This window comes from Centruroides vittatus, unplaced genomic scaffold (assembly GCF_030686945.1).
Source record: "Centruroides vittatus isolate TY-2023 unplaced genomic scaffold, ASM3068694v2 contig_10, whole genome shotgun sequence".
NCBI classification, from domain to species: domain Eukaryota; kingdom Metazoa; phylum Arthropoda; class Arachnida; order Scorpiones; family Buthidae; genus Centruroides; species Centruroides vittatus.
The window spans coordinates 6,843,111-6,854,837 of record NW_027120658.1 but is presented as its reverse complement, the minus strand read 5'-3'; the positions used below and the strand labels follow the sequence as shown (position 1 = coordinate 6,854,837).

General features: G+C 33.2%; 1 protein-coding gene across 1 annotated transcript; it reads right to left on the bottom strand.

Moving 5' to 3' along the window:
• Positions 1–1,863: 1,863 nt before the first annotated feature.
• LOC136968558 (disintegrin and metalloproteinase domain-containing protein 10-like) lies at positions 1,864–10,555 on the bottom strand. Its single transcript, XM_067262585.1, has 5 exons — positions 9,885–10,555; positions 7,760–8,109; positions 5,183–5,482; positions 2,538–3,102; positions 1,864–2,099 (listed from the first exon to the last, which is right to left on the bottom strand). The coding sequence occupies exons 1-5, from the start codon at positions 10,502–10,504 to the stop codon at positions 1,919–1,921; spliced, it is 2,016 nt and encodes a 671-aa protein (XP_067118686.1). The 5' UTR covers positions 10,505–10,555; the 3' UTR covers positions 1,864–1,918.
• Between the last annotated feature and the right edge of the window lie 1,172 nt (positions 10,556–11,727).

Here is an 11,727-nt window from a genome sequence, read left to right as displayed (position 1 = left end):
TATTCGTAAATTTCAAGATTTTTTCATGGGCAATTCGTCTCGGATATGTCGGGTACTGTTCCTCATCTCTCGGTCACTTGATTGTGGGTCTGGCCGAACCCATGACGTTGAGAAAAGGCCCTCTTAGACTAAGAGGGAAGGTGATCAGGCTCTTAGTAATTACATATCCTGAATTAGACAGGACAGTTCGGATTTTAAAACTGTCCCCAAAAATTTCCTGATTTTGTACTATTCTATAATTATATTGAGAAATAAACAATATTGATTGTATGAATTGTAAGTCAAAGATGAATCGCATACAAGTTACAGAGTAAAAATTTACTACCCAATTGTGTGGTTTAGTTATAAAAAGGAGTTGATAGCTTTCGCTAATTGTCTGTTAAAAAAGGCGGTTAAAACGAGCAAAGCTATACTCAGAAGCATGATTAATTGTTCATTGTCGCTATCGTTGTTGGTCGTTACTTTGTAAACAAGAGAATATAGATAAGTAACTTAAATTTCTCATGGTTGTTCATAATATCCGTCATCGATGATATCAAAAAGCTAGAAAACTGACGATTGTCAACTGAAATCTATCGCGTGACTAACATGTCTTGTCGAAACGAACGTTCTAACATCCTGATTTTTATATTTCAGGATCTGGCCAATTTACTCTTGGACAAGAAAGAGTACGGAAATAACTAAATGAATAAAAAGCAAATTTTTAAATGTTTTAAATTTTCCTACCTTTTGTAAAGGTCCGCTTTTAGCGCAGCAGGTCGAAAAGCCACGCGACCGGGATAATTGGTCCCACCTGGCATTGGGGCTATAAACGGCCGGGAAGAACAAAGGGGTAGCGTCTCCGTTTATGGGTACACGTCAATGTGTTTGCCACATGTTGCTCGGTTTGAGAAATGTAAACAAGGGACGGACGCGACTGTAAGCTACGTCGTCGGGAGGAGGGCAGACGTCTTTGGAAGCTCCCAGGGGAAAAGCAGGACCTGATTGGTCGCAAGTGGTCGCCGTGAAACTCTTTAAATTGTAAGAGTGGCGAGAGGAACGGGGAGAAGGGCGAGAGACCGGATACGTGGTAGTCTCTGACACTTAGGAAGCCCGTGAGGTGTAGAGAGAGTTTTCTCCTCTTAGGAATTCCTCTGAGAAGGGTTAGTGTAGTCGTGTAGAGACCGGATGGCCACACGGTTGAGCCAACTCCGCAAACCGACCGGAGTTTCCCCGGAGTCTAATAGTCCCCAACCGACAAGCTGACGTGAGACACCACACCTTTGTTGCATAGTGTATGTAATGTTGTCAAACTTGTACATCCTGTAAATATTTGTTTTGTAAATAAACTGTAAATATTCACTGGTCTGAGTGTGGAGGTGTAGCTTTCCTCGAACCATTGTACGGACATTCTCGAGTCGTAAGAACCAACTCGAGACGGATCATCGTAAAGATCGTAACGGATTACATAAGGATCTTCACTCCTTCGATATCACTTATCCGTTTACATCAAACATAAACTTGAAAACTCATATGAAATTAGCTCGAATTTCTAGCACAATTTGGACTTGGAACAACTTTGAGCTTTTCTCATCAACACGCTCATACAAAGCGATTTTGATTATTATACTCTATAATATCAATACAGATTCTGTATTGATAAAAACAGAAAGATAAATGAAAAGAAACAAACGATGTTATTAAATCGTATTTTAGCAAAAAAAGAAAGAAAAAAAAAACATAAACCGATCTAGCAACGAAAACACTGGACATGATTTTTCTATGTTCCAAGACATTCCAAGATGCAGCGAGGAGTACTTATAATGTACTGTACTTCTGTAATATATTCTAATGTAGTAAAATTTTAAACGGAGATATTTATATTCTTAATTGTTTTTACAAATTTTTGTGATTGCTTTAATATTATTTAAATATGTGATTATGTCTGACGTTTAGACACATGGCAGAAGTTCCAGATAGTTGCAACGTTTTCTTTATAATATACATAAAGAAAAGTGGCAAAGAATAACGTAAAAGAAACGCCTGCTAAAATTGGCCAATTAGTAGACCACCAAGTCCTGTGTGATTTCTTCTTAACCGCCAAGCTACAACTTCCGTCCCTAATAAGAAAGTAAGTAGAACAAATAATTATGTCATAAACGAATTTGCGAAATTGATAAAATGTAAATCAGGCATGAGCAACCTGCAACCATCGGACCACTTGCAGCACTTCATAACGTTTTCTATGGCTTGCATAATCCTAAACAAATTTACGTCGTAATTTACAAGTTCATACGTCTAGTAAGCAGTAGGCGATAAATTTCAGGATTAGGTACTGATATTATTTCTTAAATATTTTATGTACAATTTTAAATATAATTTTACTTACATTACAATTTTAGATATATCAATAATTAGATTTTATATAGAATTTACACAAATCTAAGACGTTTTTAGTTTTTCAGCCCGATCTTATTAAAACACTCATATAGTGTTTATTAGAGAAAGGTTAGTCATGCCTGACCTAAATTCAGCTATTAAAAAATTTCTTCTCTTACTTTAGACATTTCCCTGTATCGTTGCCACATTTCGTTCCAGGAATTTTTGTGAATAATTCAGTGGGTAGAGGTAAGTTAAATTTTGAAGAAGGTAGGCATCTTTCGCTGTCATCCATACAACACACATGACATTCGTTGAGGATAGAACATTCACAAGACTCCAAGTCATTGTCTTTGCAAACGTCATCGATACAGAAACCCGAACGACATTGAGAAAATTCTAGACACGGAGTGCCATCTGGTAAAAGAACTTCAGGACAAAATGGAGAAATTCCATCACAGATTCCGTTTTTCTCTCTGCAAATAAGATTTACGGAGCATTTTCGACCTTCTGCCTTTGAAACGATTCGACAATTTTTGTCGCAGCAAGGACCCTCTCGAGGGCTGCAAAACATGGGCGACTGTACTCTGAGGGTGCATTCGTTAACAGTACCAGGAGGATTGCAGCAAGGATCCAATTTTTTGCAAGACTCTATTGGACCGCAGTCGCATTCTTCTCCTGCTTCCGTAACTGCATTGCCACACTTCGACTGCGATTTCATCTTTAGACACGAAGAATACTGTTCTAAATTCAAAAACGATTATTCTGTTTTAATTTCCAAAACATAAGAACATATTACATAAGAAAGTTCAAAATGCGCTTAGAAAAAACATTTTCTAATTTAAGCTTCTTTATGCTTATATCGAGAATAAATGTTAGCGATCCTCAAGTTTTTTTTTAAATTTTACTTCTTATAGTCCTTCACACTTAAAGTAAGATATGCAGTTAAATAAATAAATGTTTGATATAAACGGCAAAAACATACAAAAAAAAAAAAAAAAAAAATTAAAACCTTATAGACTTTGGCAGATTTCACATAAGAGCAATTAATATGTAAATTCATTGATAACATTGACAAAGCTACAGATAAAAAGTTCAATAGAATTAATGAGCTGAAAGTGTAAAGCATTAATGAGGAATCGGAATTCGATAAATTTCGTATGAAATAATAATAAAATCCATTTAATACTCAACTCCATCTAGAATTTCTGAAGGTCTATCTCGAGGGCAGAAAACTTCATTATGTTATTCTAATTATGGACATGTTTCTTTCCATAGGACTACAAACATTCGTACTCTTATCCAGTGCCATGGGCATCAGCTGAAGTTTTTCTATCGCGTAATTCCTGACGTAATCAGACTAAAGTGACGGTTCAGCAATAAAAACATCATTTTTGCGCTGCAGAAACTGTAGCAAGTAGAGAGATTCTAATGCACTAACAATATATAGTTCAGAGGTAATCTTCACTACTACTTTTACTGTAAGATAACTTATCATCAAAGACCTAGACAGTTTTGTCTAGGTCTTTGATGATATGTCCATATTACATTAGAGAGGTTGCGGCCGACGTTTTTAGCCCAAAACGTGAACGTCGGACGTCGAGTGCCGCCATCTGGCAATTCTGGACGGTTGATAATGGCGTTCGCTGCGTCTAGCATGGCGAGTAGAAGTTCGGCTTAAACTTCTTCATTTTTTTGTGTTTGGGGTTAAAATTATGACGTATTTTATTAAAATAAGGATTATTTAAGCATTTATGAATAATATTGTAAAGAAACAGACGATTTTAATTCAGAAATTATTTAATTATTCAATTTTTTTGCAAGTGATGTTAAGTGCTTATAGAATTTACATATATTTGTGTTCATAATAGCTTATCATAATTCCGTAGGAGTAGGTTTGTTCTTTCACAGCATCTTCTACCATCAACAGCGTAATAGGTTTGTAAATTTTCTAAAAAATAATTTCCCGAGCTGCTTTCGGATTTACATAAGCCACTACTTTCCTCAACAAAAGTATGAGATAGTCCTATCGTACGGTATGAGACACGACGCTAATTAAAAATAATTATAGTATTTTATTGTATAGTATTTTATTGTATAGTATTTTAAAATATTTAGTGTTATTAAACATCCTATAAACGCTTTAAAATAGTTTAATTTGTTTATTTACCTTCGCTAGTAACATTCGTCGTTGTTAAACGTGTTCCGTCATTTTTCAACAATATCCCATGAGTCAGTGCGCGACGTGAACATGTTGCGCAACATATTTTACTTGTAGTTCAAACGTGAAACGTGTACTTCTACTTGCCGTACAAGTTTCACGTTTGAACTTCGGCCGCAACCTCTCTAATAAATACTGTATCACTTAAATTGGATACAGTATCTTTCGTTTTGCATACATCATTACAAGTTAGTAAAGATTATTAAAATATTTGAAATTTGAGTTTACAGCTTTATTTACACACTAAGCATACAGTATTGCTGTTTATATATCTTACTTTAAGTGTGATATACTGTAAGTGGTAAGAATAAAAACGAAAGAATGGTGACTGGAGTAAACGATACTAACGTTTCATGTATGTAATTAAATGATTAAACGTTTAATACTTAAACTTTAGAAAGCTTAAAAGCGAAATTTTATTTATAAAATTAAAGATTTTAAAAATTTATAAGTTTATCTCTACAGAATTAAATGCAAACCTAAACTAAATTCAATACTCGAACTTAAAAGTATATTATTTTCTATTATGCACACAATTGATGATACAATATGATACATCAAATTCATGATTATTAGCAGTAGAAAATAAACATTAGAAAATACCTTGTTTCTTTTTAATAGCCAGTTGAATCGCAGATTTGCTGCAAGGAGAAAATTTCCAGTTAACATCCGCAGCATTTCCCATCAGCGGATGCATTAAGTAATTTTCTAATTTGGACCCATTACCGGGAAGGCATCGCCAATCACTTTGGTTGTCGTGATCCGATCCGAAAGCGTGTCCTATTCCGTGAATTAACATTGCACTAAACATGGCTCTAGAAATCACATTCTTCATTTTATTAGTGACAAACACTATGTTTTTGCTAAACTTTCCTGTATTATTAGAGTTTTCGCAAAATCCTCCTATACAAAAATAAACATGTTAATTAGCTTTAAGTTTGTGATTAGAAACGACACTTATAAATTAACTAAATTAACAAAAATTTGATAACAGAGGTTTTTCTTCTTCTGGGATGTATTTATAATTTATTTTAGAAAAAATTAGAAAATATTTCTAAATACATTGTTTCGATAAACTTCTCCGGAATCCCTCCGAAGAAAGAATTCAGTAGAAAAGATCAAAACTGAAAGTTTTCATGACCATTTTCAGGGATCCCGAGCCCGAGCTATCGGCGCACTAGGCAGTCGCTTAGGACACAAGGATTTCGGGTATCCGCAATTAGCGTCTGATGATGGCTACGGTTCCAAAAACTCTTGGGTCGGCCCTGCCAGTTTCTTCCCATCAGTGGATGAATAGATAAAATCATTGAACACTTGTCGTGGATCCGCGCGTTACCAACACGCTAACTGTATGAATTTTTTCGGGTTTTCTTTGTGTGTCTAGAACCTAAATAAGGGCCAGTTTTCCCCTGGCAAATTTCTTGTTTTGCATTGCCTTATACTATCAATCCTATGATCAGTTTCTGATAAATATTTTCGTAAAATATTTCAAATAAATTAATTTGGATTTACATTTATAATATTTACTTATTACTTATTAAACAATTTTATTTAATTTATTTGTATAGCAAATCTTGCAACTCAAATTTCATCCACTTCTAGGAGGATGGCGTAGATTTCATCCAATTCTGAAACTGATAACGTGCCTAAATCCGATGACAATGCGTCTTACGGATGGGTTACCCCAGGATTCTTGCCTTTCGTGGGGAAAACTGATAAACATAATCAAATGTAGAATTTAATCGTGTGTGCGCGCGCTAATTGCACTATAGTGATGTATATGGTAGGATGGAGGCCACCCCTATCTCACACTCTAGAAAAATATGATGAATAAAAGCAGTTTTGTTTTTATTTTTAAAAGTACTAGGTTAAAATTGATTTTCTGTGATTTTTACTTATTTTTTCATGTAATTGTCGTTACAGAGAGTAATGATAGAATATTACTCAAGTGTATTATAATAATCTATTTCAGTGAAAAAATTTATTAATCAAAATATTTCCATTTTTATGAAAACAAGAGGATAAATCAGCACTAAAATATTGCCTAACAAGAAGTAATCAAATTATATTTCCAATACCAATTTCATACCGTGTTAGATTAGCGTGCAAATAAATCCATGTATTTTTTTAAAAAAGAAAATCAGAATAATCAATTTTTAGAATTAGATACAATTGTGATTAGAAAAGCCTTACTGTCCTTACAATTTATTATCATTTAAAGTCGTCTACTTGGACGTTATTTATTAATAGGACCTTGTACTGGTGTATTGGCACAGTAATGAGAGTTAATTCAGTAAAATTTCTTTATTTTATCACCTGTAGTAGCAATATCCGTACACATTTTACACGTGTTTCGGGCCCCTCATTAGCAGTATTACCACTATGTGCTATAAATAACAATAAAACATATAAGTTACAATTAAATCTAAAATATTCCAAAAAAATAATAAAATACAATTTAAAACCTACTGTGAATACATATCTCAATTCCGAGTATGAATAGATGTTTTTTGTTTTACAATTACAGAGATTGTGTAAATACGTATTTCGACTTAAATTGACAATTTCCTTTTCACTATTGAACAATTTGCTGTATAATTAAAGGTAAAACATAATAAACAACCAAAGATAAACTGATAAAATAATACAACACAACTTGCAAGAAAGAAACTTACATTAAGGTTTTACGTTTCGCCATTCCACAGTGTAATAACAGAGTTGCTTAATCATGCTTATTTATAACGTCACCTAGTATAGTGTTCCATGATTGGTGGATTATTCTACCCAAATTATTATTAATTCTATTCCTTTCTTTTATTATATATAAATGTTCATATAATTGCCTTGTTCATATAATGTGTACGGATATTGCTACTACAGGTGATAAAATAAAGAAATTTTACTGAATTAACTCTCATTACTGTGCCAATACACCAGTACATGGTCCTATTAATAAATAACGTCCAAGTAGACGACTTTAAATGATAATAGATACAATTGTGTTTTATTATTATTTTATTTTTTTATTTTTTTTTCAGGTAGAGGATTTCAGCAAGCTAACACTTGCTGAGAAAGAAGGGAGAAACTCTGAAAAATACGCTTCTTTTCTTGAAAATTACAAAATATAATTACAAAGAATTGAAAAATATTTTTAAAAAAGAGAAAGAAAAAGTATCTTACCATAGAAAGGGGGTACACATAACTGCTTAAAGTCTTTGTGAGAGAAGATTATTACCAAGCACAAATTCTGTTTCACTTTTCTGGAGAATTCTTTCAGATAATCGGCCGGATCCAAACCAGAGTTGGAGGGAAAATTCAACTCGTTTTTATTTTCCAGGATGGTTATTTTTTCTACACGAAATCCGATGTTTTTGGCAATTGAATCATCGTCGAAATTCGTTTTTCCAAAGATTTCGTCGGCAATTTTTACATGATAAAGCATTTCGGCTACTATTTTTGCTCGATCTCCTTTCAGGAATTTCACAAAAGAATCGTCTGCTATAAGTTCTATTTCGCAATTTAATTTCTTCCTATATAGAACATTTCAAATAGGATACTTAAATTAATTAATATTTTCTACGAAATTCTCTTTATATAAAACTTTTTCAATAGATGATCAAAATACCAGACTTCCACAATGGGAGACAATCTCTGTATTTAATGGCATAATTTAAGTTCTAAATTTCCAAAAAAAACCCTTCTAATTAATATAATAAACCAATTTGTATGCAAACTTTGAATAAATTGGATTATTTTCCGAGAAAGTTTCGATAATATTTTTATATAAATAAAATATTGAATTATACTACAATTGTGAAGATATCAGTTTATTACATAAATATAGAAGTTAATAATAAAAATACTATTTAAATGATTTCAAAATATTGTAGAAATTCTACCAGTAACAAACTTAAATGCGCCATGATATATTTTTACTAAATTCATATAAAAAATATACATCAATGTATCAAATTATGTTCATACCTTTTCTGTGTTTAGTATTATAAATCTTTAAAGATCAATTAATGACTAAAGCTGTTAGTTTTGTAATGATATTTTAATCAGCTAGTTGATACTCATATATATAACTCGCCGGATGGTCGCGGTGGTGAAGAACTAATGTATCGCTCCAGAGAATCAGGGATAGAATTCGGGCAAGTAACCCTAGGAATTTTTATGAGCATTGTCCATTGTATGCTTGGCCTAAACTCACGATAAATTTCAAGAGAAAATTTCACTGTAACTAACAAGAGGAAGAAAGATCCTCTTGTTATTTACAGGACGAGAAGAGTCAAAAATTAATATTTTTATATATAAAATAGATACGTGCTCAGAAAATAATTAATTTAATTCACCATACTACATCTTTTGTGTTGCCGAGATAGTTTATTGAAAAAACTAACGTTTTTGGTTTACTCAATAGGCCATCCTCAGGCTTAACTTACGAAACGGAACATTGGCGTTCTATTAAAAAAAAACTACTAAAGCGTCGAATACAGCCTGACGGAGGCTTTTTTATCATTTTTTTTTTTTTTTTGTTATTTAACTGGAACGCCAATGTTTCGTTTCGCAAGTTAAGCCTGAGGATGGCCTATTGAGTAGGCCAAAAACGTTAGTTTTTTCAATAAAACTATTTCGGCAACACAAAAGGTGTAGTGTGGTGAATTAAATATTTTTATACATTATAGGCCTACAATAACACAAAGAAGGCGCTATCATGTTTAATCTCATTTATTGTTTATATTTATAGCTCCTGTTTTTATTATGCCTATTTGTTTACTTATTTTATCTTATCTCACGCTACAATGGGGAATTTTTCAATATCGAGTTACTCAACCTATAGTACAGACAAATAGAATGGTATCAAGCATGGACGTCTGCAAAAAATTTCCCATAAACAAAGCTTGAAGACAATAGTTGCATCAATAAATTTTTACCTAAATTTTGGAGGTTTTTTAAAGACAGACAAGAAATTTAAAATAGATAAAGCGACCTATGTAACTAAGGTTACATTTCTCAATCACTTTTACGGATATAATTTGTGGAACTTTTTACTTTATCTCAGAGAGACGCAACTTCCCAATTTCCTCCCCCCCGCGAATGTTCATGGTATCAAGGAAACTAAATATGGCGGTTGGACTACGTTACACTAGTATATCATTTCTTTCGTTCCATTGCTTATAAAGTTCAATATACAATTAATATCTTTGCGTTTTATCATATAATTTTCCAGTTTCACCTAACTAAAGTTAAAGTTAATTGTTATTAGGCTGTATTAAATTAAATATAAAGTGTAATCGCTTACATTTTGGGTCTTAAATTTTTCCTTACGACATTAAAACTGCTATTGAAACGAAACGAATTCAGAATACCATCAGAAGCACCGAAATCTTCGTTTCCGTTTTCTTCATTATTTTCTAAACGAGGTGCTGCCGATAACAGATTCTTCTCCTTGTACATGACAACCTTCTCCTTATATCTATCGTCTTTCAGACTGGTGGAAGCCATTTCTAAGTAATAAACGTCTTCCTTTAAAACTATTCTTCCAACAAATTGATTTTTATGGAAAAATCCGTTAACCATAGAACGTTCATCTTTAACGATTCCTCGATATAAAGCAGATCCGGATAAATGTTTCAAATTCATAATGTGAGTTGTCTTACCACGAAGATAAATTCTAGCGCTAGGAGATATTATCGAGTTATCTTTTTCTAATAAAATCTGGAAATTCCTTCCTTGGCTATCGAATTCTACAGATACTAAATTCCTCCATCGAAGATCTTCCGTTTCATTTTTCTCTTTGTTTATTTTTATATCTATAAACTCATAATTCTGTGTAAAATCTATTTTGGGATGCTCGAAAACAGTTTGTGCCGTTTTAGAAAATTGAAAAATGGTCACCAGTACTAGCATTAAAGACTTCATTTTTAAAAATTCGAATCTTTCATAAATTTTCGAATATTTCGTATTACGAAAATAGAATGGGTTTCTTAAATTTAAAATTGCTTTTTTTTAATTTTAATTTTAAAATTATTTTTAAATTTATATTTGAATATATTAAATAAATTATATTGATGTGTAAGCATTTACAAATCTGGGTTTGACGATGCTTCCTACTGATGTCTCCTCTCATAGTTTATTCTCGTTAATCAGATAATAAATGGAGTCTAGATTTACTTTACAGTAATTTAAAATAACGATTCTATCATATCCTTACCGAAGATATAAAAATTTTTACTAAAATAATACTCTTGTGGCCGCAAGCGCCAGAAATCGAGAACACTGTCTGGCAACACTTTATAACTGGAGTTGGCTGTCAACGTGAAGAAAGAGAAAAGCGCGCGAAAGTTCGTTAGTTTTTTGCTCGAGTGTCGCGCGAGGATGTAGACGATGGCTCTGACCGTATTTAATGAAGTTTGAGACGGTTTAGCGTCAGTATTTAAAGATCAGTGGGATTGAATGACAAACTCTCAAAATGATTATATAGTCACAAGCAATAAAAGATAGAGTGTGAAAAGTTGAAATTAATTCTCCACAAAACAAAACAGTTAGTGATAATAGCGAGGTTGAGGCCGAAGTTTTAAACGCGAAAACGTGTACATCGGACGTTCAGCGCCGCCTTCCTGTAAGCTTAGAAGTTTGACAATGGCGTTTGGAATGTCGAGCATGATTCTACTGACTATCCAAACGCCATTGTCAAACTTCTAGGCTTACAGGAAGGTGGCGCTGAACGTCCGACGTACACGTTTTCACATTTGAAACTTCGGCCTCAACTTCGCTAATGATATCAGAAAAACTTTTAACAACAAATTTAATTTCAAAGATTTATTTTCACTTTTTTATGTAGCTATAAATTTTAAATGTTTAAATAGTTTTTACTTTTCGTATTTTTAACTCTTCCGTACTGTGGGCATTTTTTTTCTTTTTTTGTAACTCTCCGCCCTGGGCACTAAGAGGGCCTCTTATAACAAGCTCATTATGGGTTCTGTCAGGCCCACAATGGGCGGCCAGGTAGGGAGGGACGGACCACCCCCGAAAAATTCCTGGGGAAATTTCCCGAAAAAATTTTTGACCCCTCCGGATTCGATCCCGGGTTCGATCCCGGGTTCGATCCCGGGTTCTCCAGGGCGGCAGGCTGATAACCTGTA